The sequence below is a fragment of the Didymella exigua genome, assembly GCF_010094145.1.
Source record: "Didymella exigua CBS 183.55 unplaced genomic scaffold M421scaffold_50, whole genome shotgun sequence".
In the NCBI taxonomy this organism is placed as follows: Eukaryota; Fungi; Ascomycota; class Dothideomycetes; order Pleosporales; family Didymellaceae; genus Didymella; species Didymella exigua.
Genome location: NW_022984824.1, coordinates 63,249 through 87,186, shown reverse-complemented (window position 1 = coordinate 87,186; position 23,938 = coordinate 63,249). Strand labels below are relative to the sequence as shown.

At 54.6% G+C, this 23,938-nt stretch overlaps 8 protein-coding genes across 8 annotated transcripts in view; 6 read left to right on the top strand and 2 right to left on the bottom strand.

Moving 5' to 3' along the window:
* Positions 1-770: 770 nt before the first annotated feature.
* M421DRAFT_104420 (thioredoxin-like protein) lies at positions 771-2,337 on the top strand (the record flags this gene model as incomplete). Its single annotated transcript, XM_033587019.1, has 3 exons — positions 771-1,012; positions 1,061-1,926; positions 1,976-2,337. 3 exons carry the CDS (start codon positions 771-773, stop codon positions 2,335-2,337), a joined length of 1,470 nt encoding a protein of 489 aa, XP_033443681.1.
* A 3,999-nt stretch (positions 2,338-6,336) lies between these two features.
* On the top strand, positions 6,337-7,140 carry M421DRAFT_425802 (uncharacterized protein). Its single transcript, XM_033594196.1, has one exon. It carries the CDS (start codon positions 6,384-6,386, stop codon positions 7,041-7,043), a length of 660 nt encoding a protein of 219 aa, XP_033443680.1. The 5' UTR covers positions 6,337-6,383; the 3' UTR covers positions 7,044-7,140.
* A 236-nt stretch (positions 7,141-7,376) lies between these two features.
* On the bottom strand, positions 7,377-8,211 carry M421DRAFT_425801 (uncharacterized protein). The gene has a single exon (XM_033594195.1). The coding sequence runs from the start codon at positions 7,949-7,951 to the stop codon at positions 7,382-7,384; it is 570 nt and encodes a 189-aa protein (XP_033443679.1). The 5' UTR covers positions 7,952-8,211; the 3' UTR covers positions 7,377-7,381.
* Positions 8,212-9,312: 1,101 nt separating this feature from the next.
* Positions 9,313-11,115, top strand: M421DRAFT_75429 (MFS general substrate transporter; the record flags this gene model as incomplete). Its single annotated transcript, XM_033597126.1, has 1 exon — positions 9,313-11,115. One exon carries the CDS (start codon positions 9,313-9,315, stop codon positions 11,113-11,115), a length of 1,803 nt encoding a protein of 600 aa, XP_033443678.1.
* Positions 11,116-11,871: 756 nt separating this feature from the next.
* On the top strand, positions 11,872-13,669 carry M421DRAFT_406513 (uncharacterized protein). Its single transcript, XM_033590315.1, has 2 exons — positions 11,872-11,995; positions 12,137-13,669. The coding sequence occupies exons 1-2, from the start codon at positions 11,905-11,907 to the stop codon at positions 13,483-13,485; spliced, it is 1,440 nt and encodes a 479-aa protein (XP_033443677.1). The 5' UTR covers positions 11,872-11,904; the 3' UTR covers positions 13,486-13,669.
* A 622-nt stretch (positions 13,670-14,291) lies between these two features.
* M421DRAFT_9658 (urea active transporter) lies at positions 14,292-16,742 on the top strand (the record flags this gene model as incomplete). The annotated part of the gene is made up of 5 exons (XM_033598402.1): positions 14,292-14,396; positions 14,441-14,609; positions 14,669-14,769; positions 14,979-15,507; positions 15,556-16,742. 5 exons carry the CDS (start codon positions 14,292-14,294, stop codon positions 16,740-16,742), a joined length of 2,091 nt encoding a protein of 696 aa, XP_033443676.1.
* A 217-nt stretch (positions 16,743-16,959) lies between these two features.
* On the bottom strand, positions 16,960-18,771 carry M421DRAFT_75422 (polysaccharide lyase family 4 protein; the record flags this gene model as incomplete). The annotated part of the gene is made up of 3 exons (XM_033597125.1): positions 16,960-17,985; positions 18,032-18,483; positions 18,540-18,771. The coding sequence occupies 3 exons, from the start codon at positions 18,769-18,771 to the stop codon at positions 16,960-16,962; spliced, it is 1,710 nt and encodes a 569-aa protein (XP_033443675.1).
* Positions 18,772-23,440: 4,669 nt separating this feature from the next.
* Positions 23,441-23,938, top strand: part of M421DRAFT_75262 (uncharacterized protein) — a gene marked incomplete at both ends in the record, with an annotated part of 2,761 nt that continues 2,263 nt past the window's right edge. Inside the window, one exon of the mRNA XM_033597113.1 lies at positions 23,441-23,536. Coding sequence (XP_033443674.1) covers positions 23,441-23,536 — 96 coding nt within the window. The remainder of the gene's footprint in view (positions 23,537-23,938) is intronic.

The window sequence follows — 23,938 nt, the reverse complement described above, 5'->3', positions numbered from 1 at the left end:
GGCGTGGATTTGAGCTACGTAGCACAATGTTTCAAATATCATCGGAGTCCACGATGCGACTGATCAAGCCGGCGAGTACAAGTCGAAGCAGAGACCGAAAAGAGCACCGCAGTACATCTGCAGACGCGCTTTGACACTTCGTAGTCCTGCTAATGCCTGCGCTATTGAGAATGAGCTTGAGGATGTCACTGATGGGTATGCCGGCAGTCTGGTGTTGGCAGATGACAGCTTGTGTATACGCTGGGCGATCGTGTTTGTGTCGTGATTGTTGGTGCTCGTCGTGCCAGAACTTCTCGATGAAGACACCTAAAGGTTTATTTATTGTGGATGTACGAGCGATTTGAGCCTTTAAGGATGACATCTTGCGGCTGAAGATCGACACAGCAAACTTAACGTTAGTGACACCGGCTGTTCGCAGGAAATCCAGACATCGTTGCGGCTTCAAACGGGTTCGTTCCGCGCAATTCTAATGTTGCACGGCGACTGAGCGGACGCAATGCATTGCATTGATTAACTAACGTGTAAATCTACCAAAGCCTTGTGTACGCCATGTGCCAGCCTGGGCGCAGGTCTCAACGTGAGCGACGCCGCGTTTGTTGAAGGGAAGGAAGACGGTCTATTCAACAGGAGCCTCGGCTGCCGCTGCGTGACTGCCGAGGCGCACCTACCCCACACTTCAGCCCGCGACTGTATTGTTGTTGGCAGGGAAATGATCATACAGTCTTCGTTTTGCTCCCGTTACACACTCACAAACATTCGCGCAGCCCACAATGACGCAGCCAACGTTGGTGTTTAACTACGACATCTCCTGTCCGTTCGCTTACATTGCTTCGACGCGCGTTAAAGCACTCGCTGATCGCACGAATTCCAAGCTCATATATCGCCCTGTGCTTCTCGGTGCGATCTATCGCGCAACCGCGGCACCTCAGGGCGCTGCTGGGTCAGCAAGTGATGTGTTCAATCCAACGAAGAAATCTGTTACGGCGCAAAGTATGCAAAGGACTTTGAAAAGGTAGTGTCTCATCCAAGTCTACAGCCAATAGCTAATAGCTCCATACAGATACAAAATTAAATATTCGCCACCTCCCGAGCATCCGAGGAAGAGTGTGAATGCATTGCGACTTCTTTACTGTGTCCCAGACGGGGAGGAGCGCCGTATTCTGTCAGAAAGGCTGTTCGCCGCATATTGGGCCAACAATGAAGATGTGACCAACACCGAGGTGCTGATCAAGATCGCTAAAGATAGTGGCATCACAAGCGCGTCAGCTCTCAACGAGAATAGTTTCGCTAGCGCAGAAGCAAGAAAAGAGCTCGAGACAGCGACTTCTGAGGCTATTGAAAGAGGTGCTTTCGGCGTGCCTGGCTTTTGGATCCCTGGAGCGAAGTGGACAGACACCAGCGGTGAGACCAAAACCGGTAGATTCTTCTGGGGCCAAGATCGCATGCACTTCGTCGAAGCGACCTTATTATCATTTCGTAACAATAGTCAGTGGAAAGATGTACCGAGGCTAGCGACTTTAATGCCTCGCTGCATCCCATACAATCAGCGCAAGCTCTCGCGAGTAACCAAGCTTGAGTTCTGGTACGACTGCAGCAGTCCATGGGCTTTCCTTGGCTACACACAACTCCCACGCCTCCAGCGTATCTTCGGATCCAACCTTGAGATTGTCATGAAGCCTTTCCTACTTGGTATACTGTTCCGTGAGATTGGTGCACCTAACATGCCCATGCTCGCTGTGAGCCCCACAAAAGCGGCGTGGTCGACGCAAGACCATGCAGACTGGACAGCGTACTGGAATGCTGTCAATGCTTCAGAAGGATACAAGGACAAGGAAATCGCCTTCCACTGGGCGGATGTCTTTCCCATACGCACGCCCACATTGCTACGAGTTGCCATTGTGGAGCCGGCGACTGTTCCCTTGTTGTGTAAGTCATCCTGTCAACAATGAGCTCATATGTAGCTAACACTGTTTAGACTCAGCATGCTGGGAGCAGAACGCTAATGTTTCGGATGAAAGCGTCCTCGTCAGCGTACTTGACAAAGCTGGCTATAACGGCGCCGATTTGCTTGCAAAAGCCAACGATCCTATCATCAAAGCTAAACTGCGCGAGAACACCGCGGCGGCCAAAGCTGCAGGTATCTGTGGAGTCCCTACGTACCGCGTACTCCATCAAGACGGGAATGGCCAATGGCAAACGCTCGGTGGTTTAGTATGGGGCCAGGATGAGACGAATGTTGTTGAAGACTTGATTGTTGGCTGGGACCCAGAACGCTCAACTCAGGTTGCAGAGCCACAGAAGACAAATGGCGGCACGAAAGGTGCGGTGAAACTTTAGACGACAGATCCGGCTCACATCGGTTACTCAGAGCACCTGCGTACTCGACTGTTCACTACTGCTTTGTATGCCACGACTAAATGACTCTCGAAGAGCATGTTTCGGCTGTTCATCTCTGAATAAGGAAGGGCCACCAGCTGGACTTCACATTGTGTGTGGTCGAACTGTGCATAAGGCGCGCCCACGCGACCTGATGCTTAGACCTGGGCGGAACTTGGAGCAGGGGCTGGCCTCAGTGGATATATCACAATGCTCTCTGGGAAGGTTCCTAATTCAGGTAGTTCTTCCTTCACTGATCACTTTACGCACAGACCCTGCATGCTTGCTCTGATGATCATGATTCAAAATCGCGCACGCGCATTCTCCCAGCAAATACTCACTGCGACCACCTACTGCGAGCTATTGCATCATACCCAACCCAAATCCCACCATCCAACACATCGTTTGCATCAGTACCATCCATACCGGGCGGCAGTACACGATGTCATCGCGTCGCCCATCAGGTTGGGAAATCTCCTCTGAGACGATTGAAGTATCTCACCCCAAGACCAACTGAGCTAGAGATCGTACTCCGTCTGACTCCCTGCACTCTGTAGACGAAGACCAGATCCTGATTTGTCGATGTCGACTGTCCAGACATTTCGAGAACAAGCGTGATCGAGATGAAGTTGGTCTGTATCAAGGCGTCGTCTTCTTCCGAGACCACCCCGACAAGATCCAATGCGCCTCTCGAGCACAATGGCGTGCAACACCCGAAAACAGAATCCTACAACGTGAGTCGCAAGAAACCGTCGCCGCCAACGCGTACTCAGCCCGCGGCTACACGGGTAAGGGAAGCCGCGTTGCTACGACTGCGTTCCAAGAAGCTATTGCAAGGGGCGAGTCTCCCACGGAAGCTTTGGACAACATCACTGATCTTATGTATCGAATCACTGGTCCAAGTCTTAGCAGAGGCGCTAAAGACGCACAGATGCACTCTCTCCCGGCTTCCGCTTTCGCAGATTTCGAGGCGTCAGATCAGAATGGCGACGGTAAAAATGACACGTTCGACAACATTCGCGGTATGAGAGATGCTCTGCCCATCCTTCCTCCAAGAGATATATATCACCAACAAGCCGACATGGACAGCCTCAAACCAACCACTCATCGCAGCCATATGATCGTTTACGCGATCCCATGGCAAATTGACAGTCAGAACAGTCTTCACACAGCGCTACTTCATTCTTTCCGGCTGCAAACGATACGCGCAGCCATCAAGATAGCATTACACGGACCGAACTTCACGATCAGCAGTCGGAACATACCGGTGGAAACTACAGACGCTCGCCAGTAGAGACGGGAGACGAGCTGCAGCGTGCGACACTATGACCAACCCTCAAAGCCTAATGCGGACACTGACCAGGCTCGGGAACATCCGACTACACGGTTAGAGTCGACGACAGCAAGCGCTGCCCTCCGAGAAACCCCACCTCACTCTCGATGGACCCATGAGGCTGAAGTTGGGGCTGATCCGCCGCGCGGATACGTCGCTCCACCAGCCTTGGACCTTGATAGGTAATCTGTACCGACTCCTCCAGCTGGTACTCCATCTCGTCAGACCCATGACAATTCTACTCCAGCATTTTCGAATATAGTTGTACACCCTGTGCCGGGTGCTGCCTTTGACTGGCCTTCGCCAGCACCTCGGAGCAGCTCTGTAGATGTCGAGGAATATTCAGAGGCTGTCGTTTCCCCGTCGTCGAAAGTCGAAAACCTTGGGACTCTCAGCGATGCACTTAAGGGCCTTACATCTCCTTCGCAAGATTCATGGTGTGCGGTCTCTATCGAGTCCCGACCCGTGAATTCGAGATCATTCCCTCAGGAATCCGCGCATGGTGTTTCGTATGGTGTGGCAGCATCACCACCGAACCTGCCGTTTCACCCATCTCATCTGAATGATCCGGTAACTACACCAACATATAATGCTTGGAAAGAGAGTCTACACCGGAGACCACCGATGAATCATGGCGCACGCAACGAAATCGACCTGTCACAGTCTGGCCCTTCCAGCCTCGAATCGGCGTCGTTCCTTCAGCGTCTGACAGCAGTGCAGGACTGTTTGGTGATCTCACCTCGCATCAATGTCACCCCCAATTGTGGTGAGTCTGTCGCCCCTTCGGACCCCTACGTTCGCCGCTTCGCTCTACCTGATCCATTGGTCAGTAAAGGTTTCAACACTGCCCCACTTACCAAGTGCACCTCGACACACCGTCCCCATGTCGGCCCCTCGACCCCTGTGCGTCGACCTTGCAACGACGGTCCGACCAACGATACTCCTCGCACTCCAATGCCTCGCCTTTAGCGGGAGAGCAACTCGGACGATGCGAGCTCGAGTGAACGAGTCGCTGAACGACTCTCAACGCGCAAGCCCTTCAGGCCCGCCAAGATCGAGGGTATTTATGGTTACATCAACGCTAAAGAATCAACTTGCGGCAGTGATGTGTCCGCAGGCTGTGCTGTAAGCCTATGGGCTCAGAATTCCCGTTCCATTGCGCAGCCTCCGAAACCCAATGCGCAAGGATCGGTCAACGCAGAGCGCTTGCGAAATAGTCAGAGCGTTCGTTCTGAGTCTCCGGTTGCCAATACTGAGAAGGTTGCAGCTGTCCGTGCTTCACCAGAGCCTGAGGAGGATGTCACGCCGCTTGCACGACACAAGAAGTACCAGGGTACGCCGGAGAGGCAGAAGAAGAAGCAGTCAAAGGGTCGCCCAGGATTGAGGCGTTGAAGACACCATTGGTCATGTGCGTCTAAGAGCTCTATATTCAGGGAATATCATCTCTGCGTCCCAGCGAAAAGACGTTGCGCGAGGTTGGTCTGTCTCTGAAGTTTAGTCAGTGATGACGGCAAAGTGTGATGGTCAATTCGACGTGGTGCAAATGGGTCTAGGATATAAAGAATGAGGCCACTTCAAGCTCCGTCCTTTGAATCACACAACAAATTACTCGACGTACGTAGCGTCCTCGATACACCATGCATTGCTGTCACAAACTAACCTCGACATAGCTGCCCTGCCGCCCAAGACAACTAGGCCAGCGAATTTCCTTCCTCACGCGCATTCTGGGCATCACGCACCACAGAAACTCTGCGAAGTTATACACTGGGTCTTCTTTTAGATACCAGCAACGTTGCCACAATCATGTACAGCTTGCTGAACGTTGGAAATCGGCAGGTCCAATCCAAACCCACAGCTTCTCAAGTCCCGTTGAAATTAAAAATGTGTCTGTTTCAATCAGCACTTTATCTTTTGTTTACTGTCGACTCGGGACAGCTCCCCCGCCTTTTGGGGAACCGCATTCAACACGCTGCACGCGAAAATAGAACTTACAAGACCATTGGACTACAGGCTACGGCCCCTGCAGACACGATGCAAGACCCCTGCAGTCCAGGTAATTGAAGGTACGATTTTACACCACAGTGGGTCGCCAAGGCCGCAGAGCATTTATCGTTCTCGCTTTCCCCAGACTGTGGCTGGCTCTGTTCCCGCGTTTCAGCCTCGTATGAAAGCAAGGCCTCGACGATCGAACACAACCAATTCAAGCTCTCCGAGAGACAGCAACGAGCGCGAAACTCGATTGTCCAAGAAGAGTGCGCTGCATGGAGCGTGAGTACGAAGATGAACAATGGTATAGGCTGGACAGGGTGAAGGCTACGTTGTCGAAATCGCTTCAGCCCCGCGGGCCAAAATCATGAGCTGAGGCTGTGCTTAATTTCTGCTCTTTCATGGCTGCACAACCGCTCTCGTATATCGCTTCCGGGACCAAATAGGGCCTGATCGGTATAAGCCACGAACACCATGCCTCATGTAGCTGCGTGGAAATATATCTGCAACCTGTTGTGCACCGCTCTGAAGACGACAATTGGTTACTCGGAATGCAGCAGGTATATTAAGGTCGGCGGTGCTGAGGAGGTCTCAAAGTATAAGAATAGAGAAGGGCTCTTGAAAGCGGCAATGCAACTCACCTCACACACACGTTGACCATCTCCACCAAACCCTTCCTTCATTCACCATGCTTAATTCACTCCTCCTCGTACCTCTGCTCGCTGTATCAGTCATCGGCGCCAACAGCACCCCGCTACTCTTCCGGCGCCAAACCCAGACCCCATGCTCTGAGCTGGGCCAGAAAGAGTGTGGCAACGGCTGCATCGACCTTACCGACACCTGCTGCCCCAGCGGGATCGGCGGCTGTCCCCTTGATACCTACTGCTCCCTCGGCAATAACGGAGAGTACGGCTGTTGCGATGTTGGACAGACCTGCGAGGGTGACGGCGGGGTGGATGAGTCTACGACGATCCTGACATCGACCATCACCGACGAGTTTACTTCTACACAAACGATAGCTGGAGAGACATCGACTATCGGCTACGACGTCACTTCGATCGTGACATTGACATCGACTGATACAGAGGACGACACTGACACTAACACTGACGCTTACGGTGCGACCTCGACCTCGATTCTGATAACCACCTCGGCATCGCCTTTATCGTCCATTGCGACTCCGCCGGTACTGCCATCTTCGCAGACCTCAAGGCCGTCTTCCAACATCACCACCGGAAGCCCCAGTGCGTCCGTGCTACCGCCTGAGTCTACTGGAGGGGCAGATGCTCGAACTCAGGGCCTCTCTGGCTGGTTGATTGCAGTCTTCCTGCCGCTACTCCTCGCTTGAGTTAGGAATTGGTGATGCCGATCATGTGCAAGAGTCCTGCTTAGTTTTATCACCGTGTTTATATAGCAAGTCCTAATAATGGAAGACGTTCCGGGTGCGAAGTCTTGATATCCTCGTGCCCGTGACCGAAGATGAGATATCGTGCTACACGATCACGAATTTGTTCAAAGAGGCATGTGGAGGCGCAGATGATCCGCGATACAATTCTGGCAGCCTTGAGCAACGATCTTAAAAGTATCGCGCAAAGGGACGGCAATGGGCTGTGCAATGCAGTGATGTTGAGTGAATGTGACGGCGGCGTGGACGTGTTGAGACAGATGAGCGATACAGATCTCGAGCTAATGTCGGCACGTGAAGGCGATTGAGGACAAAGCTGCATTAAGGAGGTAGAGTAAGTTGGTGTAGTCTGACTGATTCAAGACGACCAAGTTGGTGTAGTCTGACTGATTCAAGACGACCAAGCTGGTGTAGTCTGACTGATTCAAGACGACTAGGCAGAGAGTTAGAGATGTACGTGCCTGGACCTGCAGATTCAGAACAAGCGCATGGCCCCACAGACGGTAGGAGATTAATCTTCGCCGCGTCTTCATCGTCAGCGTGTTTGGTGAATCTACCCCTGCCAATGCAAACAAAGGACACAGCCGGAGGGAAAATAGAGGAACGGTCTCAAACACGTCTAGCACACGGCTGTCAACGAGCACAACGAGGCCAACGACAATCAAAGAGTTGTACAGCCTGTCGATGAGCTCGCCGTGCCCTTTGCCGCGCTGACGACGAGATGCATGTAGAAACGGTCGTCTCTGGCATGGGAGCGGTACAAGAGGCCGAGTCCGAGTCATTGCAACTTCAGCCGAAAAAGGCCCGCTGGCCAAAATCCCACCTGCAGCGCAAGAGACGGAGACGGGCATCCTGTTCTGTATCAACGCAAATCGCATATTGCATCCTACCCCGTGGCGCGCACGAATCCGCAATGCTGCTGTGTGGAGTGCGGGTCTCTCGTCAACTCGCTGTTGATGATCCCACAATCACGAGTCATGTCATAGCATATCACCCGACCGAACGTGTCTTTAGAAATGTTCCCGTGCACGCCAAAGTCGTGAGCCAGCAGCCCCAAAGCTCAAGATCTGTCAAAGGCAAAGCCAGGTCACTTCGCATCTCGCTCTCTCGCCTCCCAGCCACGAAAACGCGCGCACAGACATGCTCACGCTCTTGGGAGATTGACCACAACAGCCGCATCCACCGTGCAAGTGGAGACGTGCGGCTCTGCGGCCTCGTCTGCGCTATGCCCAAACGAGTCCGGACCGTCGATACCGTGACATCGCGCAATTCCGATCCTGGTGCGGGATGGGATTTTGCAATGACGTCGATGGCGGTGCATGTACCAAGAGCCGGCGTCCTTGGCGTAAGCGATCGGCGGTGCTTGGTGGCGGGTTTGAAGAGGCTTGGGGGGGTGAAGAAGGGCTTGGAGAGCTTGAATGGGCGACATCCGAAAATAAGGAGGGATATTGTGAGTGCGATGGTGGCATGTAGCGATGACGTGCAGAATACGGGCCAGCATCCTCCATCCAGCATCTATTTCGTGCGTCCGATAAGCTGGTCAGACCCACTGTTGACAGTGGTATTGCATCACTACTCCGTGGACGGGCTAAGACGATGTTGCTCATCGCCTCTGCTGCCGCGAGCCAGGGTCACGACGGCCGGTCAACACAATGCTGTGGTATGACGTCTGGCGGCTGCAACATCTGATGCGCGGAGTGCAGCGACGCGCCGTGTGTGAGCTGCTTTATAAGATGCACTGCGCTGCCGCAGGGTCCTCTTGTCGTCCCGAATTCCTACCCTTTGACGCTATCTGACGCGCCCCGCAATCGAAATCGGTTCGCAGTCTGGGGAACCGTGGGTGAGGTGTTGGGTTTTATCTCCGCGGTATACAAGGCGCCTGATGCAGCCCTGCACTCTGGAATAACCAAGTCCACCGCGAGTAACCAAGTCCACCGCAAGTAATCAAGTCCACCGCGAATAATCAAGTCCACCGCGAATAACCAAGTCCACCGCGAATAATCAAGTCCACCGCGAATAATCAAGCCCACCGCGAATAACAAAATACACCACGAATAGCCAGCTACACAACGAATAACAAAATACACCACGAATAACCAGCTACACCACGAATAACAAAATACACCACGAATAACCAGCTGCACCACGAATAGCCAGCTGCACCACGAATAACAAAATACACCACAAACAACGACAACGACACGTCTCCATCATGTCTGCCCCCGGCGAATTCAAGCCGGTGATCCACGACGCGGAAACCGTGGGCAACCACGAGACCGCGGTCAACGAAAAGAAGCAATCGTCAGAGCCCGGCAGCGGAGCGGGTGAGAACGCGGCAGTCCCAGTAGCGACGCGCGAGGATGAGCGCGCACACTACGAGAAATTCGGCACCTACGACCGCTACGAGATGACCGAGGAGGACTGCTACTCGGAGCTCGGCTTCTCGTTCCCGGAGCGGAAGAAGTGGATGATCCTGTCGATTGTGTTCCTCGTGCAGGTGTCGATGAACTTCAACACGTCGCTGTACAGCAACGCCGTCGGCGGCATCTCGGAGGAATTCGGCGTCAGCGCGCAGGCGGCGCGCGTCGGTGCGGCGGCGTTTCTGGTCGCGTATGCGTTTGGATGCGAGCTCTGGGCGCCGTGGTCCGAGGAGCTCGGTCGATGGCCGATCCTGCAGCTGTCTCTGCTCTTGGTCAATGCGTTCCAGATCCCCGTGGCGATTGCGCCCAACTACGCGACCATCATCGCGTTCCGTACGCTCGGCGGTTTGTCGACGGCTGGGGGCTCCGTCACCCTGGCCATGGTCGCTGACATGTGGGAGCCCGACAGCCAGCAGCACGCTGTTGCTTTCATCGTCTTCTCGTCCGTGGGTGGCTCGGTGCTCGGGCCGATTGTCGGCGGCTTCGTCGAGCAGTTCCTCGCCTGGCGCTGGAACATCTGGATCCAGCTCATCTTCGGATGCGCCGTCCAGATCGCGCACGCTTGCCTCGTGCCCGAGACGCGCACAACCGTGCTCATGGACCGCATCGCCAAGAGGCGCAGACAGGAAGGCGACAAGGACGGCAAGCCTGTCAACGTGTGGGGCCCAAACGAGCTGACTCGGTTCAAGGAGCGCTTCAGCGCGCACGAGATCCTCACGACGTGGATCCGCCCCTTCCGCATGTTCCTGACCGAGCCCATTGTGCTTGTTTTGTCGCTGCTCTCTGGGTTCTCCGACGCCATCATCTTCATGTTCCTGCAGTCGTACGCGCTCGTGTACGCCCAGTGGGGCTTTGCGCCCTTGGCCATTGGCCTCGCGTTCGTCCCAATCGGCATCGGCTACCTGCTCGCATGGCTCTCCTTCTTCCCGGCGATCAAGCGCAACGAGCGCCTCCGCAGGGAGCGCCCCGGAGACGAAAAGGCGCAGTACGAAGCGCGTCTCTGGTGGCTGCTGTACACGGCGCCCTGCCTCCCCGTCGGGCTGATCGTGTTCGCGTGGACGTCGACCGGGCCGCCGCTGCACTGGATCGGAAGCATGGTCGCATCCGCAGTCATCGGCATCGCCAACTACGCCATCTACATGGCGACCGTCGACTACATGATCTGCGCGTACGGGCCGTACTCTGCGTCAGCGACGGGCGGCAACGGATGGGCGCGCGACTTCCTCGCGGGCGTGCTCACGCTGCCGGCGACGCCCTTCTTCCAGAACATTGGGGCCAGGCCGCTCGCGAACGCGTCGACGATTCTGTTCTGCATCTCGCTGCTGCTGGTCGTGTCTGTCTATGTCATCTACTGGAAGGGCCCGGGGCTGCGGAAGCGGTCGCCGTTTGCGCAGCAGCTGGCCGGGGCGCGCGAGGACACGGGCGGCAGGCGCGCGAGCCATCTGCCCGGTGCGTATGGCTCGCGGGTCAACTCGGTTTCGGGCAACGAACGGCCTGGGATGCCTGGCTCGCGGAGGGGGAGCGTGATTAGAGGGACGAGCTTCCAGGGGAGAGCAGCGGGATCGCGCGGGAACAGTGTTGCGAATGCTGCATAGACAAAGGCCGACGAGCGTGGCAGTGTGTAGCATCGGAGACGGTGCTGTTGTCACGCTGCACAGCGTCGGTGTTGATAGACACGATGATGAGTGGAAGCTTGATGCATTTGATGCATTTGATGCATTTGCCTAGACGCGTCGACTCTTGTTCGCTCTCCCAGCACATTTGCAGGCGTGACTTGTGACGGGTGCGTTGTCCTGTCAGGTTGAGACGATCTTGTCCTGTCAGGTTGAGACGATCTTGTCCTGTCACGTTGAGATGATGTTCTGTCAAGTTGAGATGACCTTGTCCTGTCAGGTTGAGACGATCTTGTCCTGTCAGGTTGAGATGATGTTGTCCTGTCAGGTCGAGATGATGCATCTACGGCACGTTGGGCGTGATGCCAGGACGCTGTGCTGGCGAATATGCGCTAGACGCACTTCGTGCTGGCTCTTCCCCGCGCGCGAGTCGACTTTGGCAGCACGACTGCAGTGCTCAAAGGTCCCGAGGTCCCGAGGCCCCGAGGCCCCGCTGTCCGCGCCGTCCCGCTGTCTCTGCTGTCCGCGCCGTCCTGCCGTCCCGCCGTCCCGCTGTCCCGCTCTCACGCGCCTGTGTTCTGCAATGCTGCCATGGAGCGACTGTGCTCCGACAGTGTAGCAGGGCAGAAGCTGCGGGCAACGGCTCGACCGCCAGACATGACCCCACAGCGCGCGATACGCATCGCAGGCATCGACGCGGGGCAGCGTGAGCCGACAGGACGCTGACACTGCTGAGAATGCTCGGGCCCGACGACGGACCGCCGCAATGCGATGGCGCTGGCGTCGAACCACGAGCACGACCCGATGGACGTGCTGGTGGGCGACTGGATGGGCGAGGCCAACATGACGGCTCCTGCCAACCGTGACTGACTGACGGACGGACTGGCGGACTGGCGGACTGACCGACTGACTGACGGACTGACTGACGGACTGACGGACTGACCGACTGACCGACTGACTGACGGACTGACCGACTGACGGACGGACTGACTGACACGGCCAGGCCAGACGGACGCGTACGAGCCGACGTTCCTCGAGGCCCTCGAGCCCGCGCCGCACATTGCCCGCCGCGGCATCCGGGTCGCCGTCAACGCCGACGCGGCCGACACGCAGAAGCGACACGGCGCCGTCACGAAGCGACACGGCGCCGTCGCGAAGCTGGTCGCGGCCGCGGGCCTGCAGCTGAGCGGCGCGTGGATCTCGGGCGACGAGGTGCTCCCGCAGCTGCTCGCCGCGCAGGAGAGCGGCGACGCGGCCTTGGAGAGCGTCTGCACGGGACGGCGCCTGGACCACTGGCCCTTTGCGCCCGTGTTCGCGCAGGCCTTCGAGCAGGGCGCCGACATGGTCTTGTGTGCACCGACATGGTCTTGTGGGCACCGACATTGCCTTGTGTGGGCGCGTGTCCGACGCGAGCCCGCTCATCGGCGCGGCCTACTGGCACGGCCTACTGCTGGCACGGCTGGCAGCGCTCCGACCTGGACGAGCTCGCAAACGCCGCTGTGGCCGGCCACCTGTCCGAGTGCTCGTCGTACAGCACGGGCGGCAACTACACGGGCGGCAAGGACCTCGAGTGTCTGGGCTGGGACACGGTCGGCTATCCCATCGTCGGGATTGCCCAGTCCGGTGAGGTCGTCACCAGGAACAAGGGCTCTGGCGGCCAAGTGTCGGTCAACACGCTCACATCGCAGCTCCTGTACGAGATGCAGGGGCCGTGGTACTTCCACTCGGACGTCACCGCGCTGCTCGACGACGTCTCGTTCGAGCACCTCTCCGACAACCGCGCCGCCCGCGACCAAGGTCGGCATCGCCGCAAAGGCCATCTACCAGGCCGAGAGGCGCGGGGGCTTGACCGGCCTGGACATTCCCGCCAAGGCCCGCATGACGGAGCACCTGATCTGCGCGCAGATGGGCGCCCACGCCGCCAACCTGACGCACCTCTCCTTCCAAACCATCGGCCACTGCGCCGAGAGCCCGACGACGCAGAACGCCGCCACGGTCGACTTCCGCGTCATCGCCCGAGCACGCAGCCCCAGCACACTTTGTCCGGCCCTGCATCGACCCCATCATGCAGGCCCTCCTAGCGGACGAGTACGCGGGGAAGAAGATCGAGCGCTGCGAGTTCCCCGGTTTGAACGCCGTGCATTTGTTGTTCAAACCCACCTTGGCAGAGGCGTGAGCTGCACCACCAGCCTCGACTTTTTGGGCAAGAACTGCGCCGGCTTTCTGGACAAGAACTGCGCCGGCTTTCTCGACAAGAACTGCGCCGGCTTTCTGGACAAGAGCTGCGCCGACTTTTCGAGGGCGCGCGTCGTGCATGTGCCGCTGCGGTTTTTGGCGAGGGGCCGCATTTGACTCTTGAACCGTTTACTCGATGCAAATTGCTCATCCCTACACCCCGTGGAGATGGCTGAGCTGATACACAGTACACACCTACAAAAGCCACGACGCTAACGGCGATGCAGACGGCATCGCCCCGGCCCACGCCGACCTGATACTCAGTAGGCGCACACCCGGGTGTTCGAGTGCTTCGAGTGCTTCGAGTGCTACGACGCTAGTGACAATGCGGACGGCACGTGGCGACCCTCTGATTGGCTGGGCAAGGAGCTTATCAGCGACGCTGAGATATCGCGACTTTTACCTCACCAAAACATCAGCCCTACAACCTCAGGCGCACTCCACGCCCAGGCTTCTGGACGTTGGGCCCACAGGGCATGCGGTGATTAGCTCTCCACACGACCAGAGGGCTTCGCGTGCCCATGCACCCCGCCGCGAGATGTGGATTAGCAAGAGAAGAGCTTATCAGTGCACGCAAACAGCCCTGCAAGCAGCCAATCACATTCTTTGATGCAATTCTGAACGACCCAGCTCCTGTTCATCACTTCTTTGCTAGTCTGCGCCCTGTGTGTATCTCCTGTCGTCCAAGCTCAACTCGATCTGTGCTATCTGCAGCCTATCTGCAGCCAATCAGCAGCACAGGAATTATGCTGTCCTCTGCATCTGAACCGCGTTGCGATAGCGGACGCGATGCTTCAGTGAGATGGTTGGCACGAGCCGAGTCGGCGTGTACCATCACAGGTATAGATAGCGTGTGCTCCGCCGATCCACGTTGAATCCAACGGCGCTGTGCTTCGCGACAGCAAGACTCAAAGCAAGACAACATGGCTGGTGGTCCTGCGCCTACTGGCCCTTCGGCGAGCCCTCTGGGCCAGGCTTGGGGATATGGCATTGTCCTCGGCATCGGATTCTTGTTTGCCCTTGGCATGGTAGGTCATCTGCTTGCTGCGGCGAGGCACGGCTGACGATGCAGGTCTTTACGACTTGGGTGCTGAGACGGTACAACAACGAGCTGCAGACTTCGGAGATGTTCTCGACTGCTGGCCGTACGGTCAAGTCTGGTCTTGTCGCCAGTGCTGTTGTTTCGTCGTGGACTTGGGCTGCGACCCTGCTGCAGTCCAGCAGTGTGGCTTTCCGATACGGTGGGTTTGGTCTTTGCTGATGTCGACCTCTGGCTTCTTCGCATACTGATGGGCGACAGGCGTCTCCGGGCCGTTGTGGTATGCTGCTGGTGCGACTGTGCAGATTCTGCTCTTTGCGACTGTTGCCATTGAGTTGAAGAGGCGAGCGCCGAATGCTCATGTAAGTACAGATGTCGTCGATGCCGACCGATGCATCGATACGTACAGATGTCGTCGATATGTACCGATGCATCGACATGTACGGATGCATCGACATGTACGGATGCATCGACATGTACGGATGCATCGACATGTACGGATGCATCGACACGTACCGATGCATCGACATGTACAGATGCGTGGATACGTGCACGTGCTGACGTTCATCAGACCTTCCTTGAGGCGGTTCGCGCCCGTTATGGAACCGCGACACACTTCGTCTACATCACATTTGGTCTCTTCACCAACATCCTCGTCACCGCTATGCTCTTGACCGGTGGCTCGGCCGTCGTGTCATCCTTGACCGGTGTCCCTACAGCCGCTGCTTGCTTCTTGCTTCCGCTTGGTGTTGTCATCTACACCATGTTCGGCGGTATCAAGGCGACCTTTCTGACCGACTACGTCCACACCGTGATCCTTCTTGTTATCATCCTAATCTTCGCATTCACCACTTATGCCACTGGCGACAGGCTCGGCTCGCCCAGAGCTGTGTATGATGCCCTGCAAGATCTCGCAGCTCAAACGCCTGTTGAAGGCAATGCTGGTGGTAGCTATCTGACTATGAGGAGCGAGGAAGGTGCCATCTTCTTCGTCATCAACATCATCGGCAATTTTGGAACAGTGTTCATGGACAACGGATACTACAACAAGGCCATTGCTGCCAGCCCTGTCCACGCACTTCCAGGATACATCATCGGAGGTGAGTCGTGCTGGCCGCATCGAGGATCTTCATGCTGACCAGAGCCAGGCCTTTCGTGGTTCGCCATCCCCTGGCTGTGCGCCACAACCATGGGCCTCGCCGCCCTCGCTCTCCAGGGAACCCCGTACTTCCCGACCTACCCCAATCCCATGACGGATGCAGAGATCAGCGCCGGACTCACCCTCCCCTACGCAGCCACCGCCATCCTCGGATCTGGAGGCGCCGTCGCAACCCTGCTCATCGTCTTCATGGCCGTCACCTCCGCCTTCTCCGCCCAGCTCATCGCTGTCTCCTCCATCCTGACCTACGACATCTACAATACCTACATCAACCCCAACGCCAGCGGCAAGCGCCTCGTCTGGACAAGCCACACCTGCGTCGCCGGCTTCGGGCTGGTAATGGCCGCTTTCTCCACCGGCCTGCACTACGCGGGCATCAGCATGGGCTACCTGTATCTTCTCATGGGCGTCATCATCTCCTCGGCCGTGCTGCCCGCCACCCTCACGCTGTTGTGGTCCGGCCAGAACCGGTGGGCCGCGACACTCTCTCCCGTGCTGGGTCTGTGCTGCAGCATCATCGCCTGGCTCGTGACCACGGCCAAGCTGAACGACGGCCTCATCAACGTCGAAACAAGCGGGGCCAACAACCCCATGCTCGCAGGCAACGTCGTCGCCCTGCTGTCTCCCGCCATCTTCATCCCCGTCCTGACCCTCGTCTTCGGCGTCGACAAGTACGACTGGCAGTCCATGAAGAACATCCGCCTCATTGACGACTCCGACGTCGCCGCCGCCGCCCACCTGGATCCCGAAGCCCTCGTCGGCCGCCACACGCCGCTTACCCCGGAGGCCGAAGCAGCGGAGCAGACGAAACTGCTGCGCGCAAGCAAGATTGCCAAGACGACAACCGCCGTCATGACGCTGGTTCTGCTCGTCCTGTGGCCCATGCCGCTGTACGGCACCGGGTACATTTTCAGCCCTAGCTTCTTCGCTGGCTGGGTCGTTGTCGGCATCATCTGGCTCATGTGCAGTACGCTTGCGGTCGGTGTGTATCCGCTGTGGGAGGGCAGGATGAGTCTCGCGCGCAACTTTGGCGGCATGTGGAGGGATGTTACGGGCAAGGGGCCCAAGAGGCGCGGGGAGCATGTTGAGGTTGTTGAGGGTCAGCAGACGGCCGAGTCGGGTACGCATACCCCCAAGGAGGCGGTGGCGGGTGAGAAGAGTGTCGAGGTTAAGTAGACGGTGAGGCTGGAGGATGGAGGTGAAGCCGAGAGAAGCAGATATACCCTTTCGTTTGCTTTGGCGAATGATTTGCCCAGACGAGGCCAGTTTGAAAGTGGAGCATTCTCCATGTCTAATTTGTAACATTGTTCGATGGCGCTGCACTTTTGTGAAGTTGATCGAGATCTCCATTACTAATTTCTATCGACGGGCTCTTGCGTCCCTCGTACAAAGCTCACACCTGCTCCAGCACCAGACTATCCCACAGCCACCCCCTCCACTGCGTTGTCCTAGTGACCTTAATATCTAATTTATTCGTCCCGTTTGCAAACGTCTCCGCGCCGACGGGAAACTCAAGCAATCTCCACTCTCCGTTCCGCGTCGCGCCTCGGTACGTATCCTGGCTGTTCAACAAACTCGCGCTAGTGATGTTGCCGATCTTAACGTCGTTGAGCAGAATGTCGCAGCTCGAGCCTTGACTGAACCCCGCAAGCGAGACGGTGAGCTTCGACGCCGCAGCCGCCTTGGGCGCGGGGAAGTTTACACTCCACGTGCCGAGTGCAGACTGGCCAAAGTACCAGTCCGCGTCTGTGCTGCTGCCAACGGTGTACGTGAGGCTGCCGGGCGCCTTGGAGATGCGACCGTGCTCGAACGGCTTCTCTTCGTCCGCGAGCGCGAAGCCGTCTGTCTTGCGGTCGAAGGCGCCGATCTGGAAAATGCGCTTGCTCTTGTCGGTGACCTTCCAGCTCAGGTCTTTCAGGTTGGTGGTGTCGCCCTTGCGGATCTCAACGTTGTTCTGCGTGAAGTTGGTGATGACGTCGCGGATGGCGCCGCCGTTGCCCCAGGCTTGCAGCGCGTAGGAGCCCGTGCGGACGTCCTTGAACGAGAACTTGCCGTTCGCGTCGGCGTACGAGGTGTAGTAAAAGTCCTTGCCCTGATCGAGCGTGGAGATGGTGGAGTTGTTGTTGTCGCCGAGGAAGACTGCTGCTCCGGCAGCGGGACGGCCGTCCGAGAGGAGCAGGCGACCCTGGACCTTGCCTCGCGACTGGTACGCTTTGTCGTTGTACCACTTGTAGGGCCACTTGCCCTCTTCTTGTGCGGCGCGAGACGCGGCATCCTCCCTGGAGCCGTCGTTCAGGTACCAGAGCCATGGGCCCCAGACCTTGCCGTCGGCAAAGGCGTCACGCGAGACTGCTTGGTAGTGGGTTCCGTGGATCATGTTGAGCTGGACAGCGTCGCCGGTCCTCGATTCGCGGTGAACCTTGCACGGTCAATCGACGTTATCAAAGCGTTATCAGAGTACGTACGAAGAGTTCTTGCTTCAAGTGGTCTCCGTTGAAGTAGTCCTTGCCCGGGTTCAAATACCAACTACCGGCCTCCTCGCCGTAGACACCGTGAAAGTCGTTGTCGCGGACGTTACTACTCCAGTCGTACTTGGTCAAGAAGGTACCGTCAGGTTTCTGCCATGTCTCGTCCTGCACGTTTGTGGAGATGGCATATTCAGCAAGCGCCGGCAGAGGACCGTCTCTGATGTTCGTGCGCGCATTGGGGAAGGAAACGTTGTCGAGGCGCCAGAGCGTTCTGAACTCGCCAAGGGTCGGAAGCGCATGGTTGACAAAGTACTGGTATGATCCATGGAGACCGTCGTAGATGACCCAGTGGAAGTCGCCCTCGGCAGCGACGAACTTGATGTTGATCCAGTCGGTGCCCTTATCCACGACTGACGCAGAAAGCCACTTCAGGTCCGAAGCTGCGCCATCTAGACCTTTGGTGAGCATGCAATCTTTCATGCCTCAGAGCACTAGCGTCACTCACTGTAGCTCACATAGTGGCCAACAGCCTGCCCAACTCGATCCTTTCCCTTGTACCAGAGCTTGTTGGCGTACTGGAGGTTCTGCGTGACATTCCATACATCGTTTCCAATCACCCAGGTTGAGTTGCCAGCTTCCTTGAAGAAGCTCTTAGGCTGCTTCGCGCGTTCCTCGAGAGGTGCAGCAAGACTTGTGCTGGCAAGAGCAGCAAGACCGAGAAGCTTGAAACCGCCCATTATGACTGGAGAGAAGGCTGGAGTGCGCTTGGCAGTCAACAGCGAGCAGCAAAATATTTATCATTTCGCTGAGGCGCAGACATGTGCACTGTGTGTGGCTCGTGTATGCAGGGTGTCGGTCATGGATACCCCGAACTTCGAGTCAGGGCAACGCGGGGCCCCGTAAAATAAACCACCCAGCCATTTGTTCCTGCAATCGGAGTATTGGCACGTGGTGGCGTGTCGTTGAGGCGGCAGTCATTCATCAGGAATGGGAAGGTGCCAAGAAAAAGATGGCAACTTCAGTTCAGTGATATTGATTGCGACGGGCTGACGGGCGCCATCTGCGGGACTGCCAAGTCGATCTGGGGTAAGAAGGCCCGAACCGAACGAGGTGCCGTCAGTCTTTGGGTATGTCTTCGGTGTTCTTTTGAAATCCACGAGCCGGGTACTAGGTGTTGGTAGGGCGTTTCCAGCTTCGTGGTGGAGATGGTGGTGCCATAGCCTATAGGCGCCAGACTGACTACTCCTGCAAGGCTGTGTGTTCGGTCAAATGCGCCATCACGGGGCTTCATGCAGACCTGCTATTACGCATATCTTCCGTGGTTAAAGAGCGGTGCGAGTTCGTAATTGGGCTGCGAGGAGCAGTCTGTACAGGAGGAAGCGTGGAAGGAGCTGTCGTGGATGGGACACAGAGGCAGCTAGTTGATTGCCTCTCTGGTCGTTGCGTTAACGCGCGGATTCGCGTGACGCGCGCATTTCCCCACCAAAATAACACTTCTTTCGCAATCTTTAAAAAAGTCTAACGTACATGTGTCAGATATTAAATTACTGAGGAAAGGTTGGCAGGGCTGGTGTAACAACGCGCTACGAACAGTGACCCGATACCACTAGGATACGGTTCCAGCGACTCATGACCATGGCCCTTGTCGCATTGCATGAGCTCGCACCAAACTGCCACTAAACCCTCATATATAAGGAGCAAGGAACTGTAGCATTGTAGAGTAACGTACTCCACAAGCGAGTGGCTCACACAAGCGAGTGGCTCACTTTTGCCAAGACTACACCAACACTACAACTACTTTGCAACATTACAGCACACAACAACAATATCATGTACTACACAGTATATTGCACTAATCTATAGTACTTTGCACATCTTTCTTACATATTGTCCTGTTGTGCCCTGCCTTGCCACACATGCTATAGTGTCTTAATAACTAAGTGCTGCTATTAGCGCCTCCTCTCTTCTTTGCCTTCTTCCTATCACTACAGGCCTTAAACTCCTTTAGAGTAGTTAGCCACACTCTCTTAGCAAAGGTTAATACCCTATCTTGCTGTAATTGCTTTCTTTTGTGTAATTTACAGCATATAGCAGCCTTGTTAGCTACCTAAAGGTTAGCAACCTAGTTACGCACTAAAACTAGTAAATGTGCTATTAGCTCTGCGCCTTTAGTAAGCTAATTAAGGGCGTTAACTATTAATATTAGTAAGCTATTAGTGTGTCTCTAGATCCTCTCTTAAATTAGCTTTAATTAAGACCTAAATTCTAGGGTATTGCTTAGTGTCTTAGACTCCTACGTGCTATTGTCTATAATAGGTAGCATTAGCGTGCGTAGCTGTACTTTAAGCTATAATATTACAGCCTCTAGGTTAAATAGGACTAGGCCAGCGCCTCTGAATCCTCCCTAGATATTGCTCTTAGTAATTAAAGCATTAAAAGCAGCTTTAAAGCACAGCAAGAACTCAAGTTCAGTAATGCGAGTAATCTTGCTCCGCATCAGCTGCTTGGCTTGGCGGCCATAGGCCTTCTTTAATAGGGAGAAACAACACACGTTAAGCGGCTGTAGCAGATAGGATGAGTGTGGGGGCATACACAGAGTAATAATCTTGTGCTCCTCACAGTACTAGTAGAATTCAACTAAGTTGTGGCTCTTATGGCCGTCTAGAACAAGCAGTTAGTAGCTGCCAATAGTGCGCGCCTTTGTGTGCTTATTAAAGTGCTTTAACCACTTAACTCTAAGCTTATTATTAGTCTACATCAGGAAAAGTTTTTCTGTTGTTGAAATCAGGAAATTGTGGCATTGTACTGTGGGCAACAGTAGGACTTGTAGGCCTACAACAGTTATTTAATGTGCATTTAATGTCTAGCTAGACTGGCGGATGGGTACCATGTACCTAGGGTAGGGTATAGGTAGGGTATAGGTCGCACGGACGTAGGTATAGGTAGGGTAGGGTCGCACGGACCATAGGTATAGGTAGGGTAGGGTTGCACGGACCATAGGTAGGGTAGGGTAGCACGTGACTGGGTATAGGTATAGGTAGGGTAGCACGTGCTAGGTATAGGTTTGGTTTGGGTATATTACTAACCTAGTTTGTATACAACTAACCCTAGGTTGTACTAGTAGATTCTTTCGCATACACAATACTTAGAAGAAAAAGCATCTATAATTTATTATCACAGTCTATTATCACATACTTATGCTCTAAAGTATACAATAGTACAAAGTCTAGAGTAGTAACCTAGATTTTGCTAATAACTACCCATTCCTAGACCCTACCTAGCTACCCTACCTATACCTATACCTAGTCACGTGCTACCCTACCTATACCTATACCCAGTCACGTGCTACCCTACCCAAACCGTTTGGGTAGGGTACCTCATGTACCCTACCTAGTTCCTACCCATAAATCACGTGACTATACCTATACCCTACCCTACCCTACCCATCCGCCAGCCTATGTCTAGCTAATTTTAAGCTAACAGCTCTAATAGTCCTAACAGCTGTAATAGCTACAACAACTCCTAATCCTGCTATAATAGTAGCTCTGCTTAATAAACTATACTTTTATTATATTAATATACTACTAAGTCTCCTCTTTAAATAAGCTAACGTGAGTGCATAGCGAGTGCGTCGGATAAGCGAGCGCGCCACCCCAACAAGCCATTGGGGCTCTACCACATCGGGAAAAGTTTTTCGAAATCCGGCCCAGACTGGCCGTTGCTGACAGTCGTGGCATGGTCGTGCAACGGCCGTTCAACGGCCCCAACAGCCCTAATTTGCGCCTAACAGCCCCAATTTCGCGCCAACGTTGCTAACAGCCAAAACGCTAAGTGCCTATAACGTACCCCACGGGCGAGTCGGACACACGGGCGAGTCGGACACTTTTGCCAAGACCCTACCAAAACACCCTTACTACACCAATGCCTCTCCACGAACGCCAGTCAGACGCGTTAAAAGAAGCTCAGATACAGCTTGCGCTTCAAGCTCTTAAACAAGACGCGACTCTCTCTCTACGGCGCGCTGCAGCTATCTATAGAGCTCCCCTACAGACACTAAGCGACCGACGCGCTGGACGACCTTCACGAGTTGATTCTATGCCCAAATCACGGAGCCTAACCAATACTGAGGAGCAGGTGATTGTCAATCATATACTTGAGCTAGACGCGCGAGGATTTTCCCCTCGGCTAGCAGCTGTGGCTGATATGGCTAATTCTTTGCGCGCTAAGCGCAGTCTGGGCCATGTTGGCCTAAACTAGCCCAGTACGTTTGTTAAGCGCCAACCAGAGCTCAAAGTGAAGTTTAATCGCAAGTATGACTACAAGAGAGCCCTCTGCAAGGATCCTGAGATAATCTAGGGCTGGTTTAGCCTGGTAGCCAATATTAAAGCCAAGTATGGCATCCAGGATGACAACACGTACAACTTCGATGAGACAGGCTTCATGATAGGCCAGATATCCACTAGAGTAGTTGTCACAGCTTTAGAGAGACAAGGACGGCCAAAGCAGGTCTAGCCAGGCAATTAGGAGTGGACAACAGTCATTAAGGGCATTAATGCTAAAGGGTAGGCTATTCCGCCCTTTATTATCTTCTAGGGCCACAACTACCTCTTAAACTAGTACAAAGAGGATAATCTACCCTATAATTAGGTTATTAGGGTCTCTAAGAATAGCTAGACTACTAACAAACTTAGTCTTGACTAGTTAAAGCACTTTAACGCGCATACAAAGGAGCGTACTGTTAGCAGCTACTATCTACTAGTTATTAATAGTTATAAGAGCTACAACTTACTAGATTTCTAGGAATACTGCAAGGATAACAAGATTATTACTGTATGTATGCCTCTGCACTCATCGCATCTCCTGCAGCCACTTAATGTGGGCTGTTTTGCCCCTCTAAAGAAGGCGTATAGGCGCTAAGCTAAAGACCTTATACGTAACTAGATTAACTACATTACAAAGCTTAAGTTCCTGCTATGCTTTAAAGCAGCCTATAATGCTGTATTCACCTTAAGCAACATCTAAGGAGGGTTCTAAGGCGCTAGACTAGTCCCCTTTAACCTAGAACAGGTTATAATAGGGCTTAATGTGAAGCTGCGCACTCTATCACTACAACTCCCTAATAATAACAAGCCCTAGCAGTTGCAAACCCCTAGCAATACCCTAGAACTTCAGTCGCAATCAACTCTGATTTAAGAGAAGTATAAGAAGCAGCAGGGTAGCTCACCCAATTCTGTGCTGAGCGCGCTTGAGCACTACGCAAAGGGGGGAGCGATTCTATTGCACAAGCTAGTTTTGGCGCAACAGGAGAACGCTGAGCTTCACGCAGCTCTAGCAGCTGCCACAGAACGTAAATCGCGCAAAAGAAAGCGAATCTAGAAGGAAGGGACCCTTACAGTTAAGGAAGGGACCCTTACAGTTAAGGAAGGGCAGCGGATAGCAGCTCTAAAGGAGTTTGGGGCACGTGGTGATGGAAAGAAGTCAAAGAAGCGGGTGCGCGCTGAAGTGGGTGAGCCCTCCTAACGACGCTGTGGATGGTGCAATTAGACTGGGCACAACGCGCGAACGTGCAAGAATGATACAGAAGTAGTCTCTAAATAATATTCTAAGCTGTACTGCACCTTGCAGCGCCAGAGTGTGGTGTTTTGGGCCATAATAGGGTGAGGTTTAGTAGGGTCTTGGCAAAAGTGTCCGACTCGCCCGTGTGTCCGACTCGCCCGTGGGGTACGTTATTCAATAAACTCAAAACAATATTGCAACATTGTTGCATAGCTACCCTTAGTTCTGCTAGTACTAGTATTAAATATTCAAAAATTGCGAAATTTTATGCACAGATAGAGCGAAATTGTAGCTTTAAAATAAGCAAAAAATTATTATTGTAGGCCTACTACAACGCAAGTTATAGAG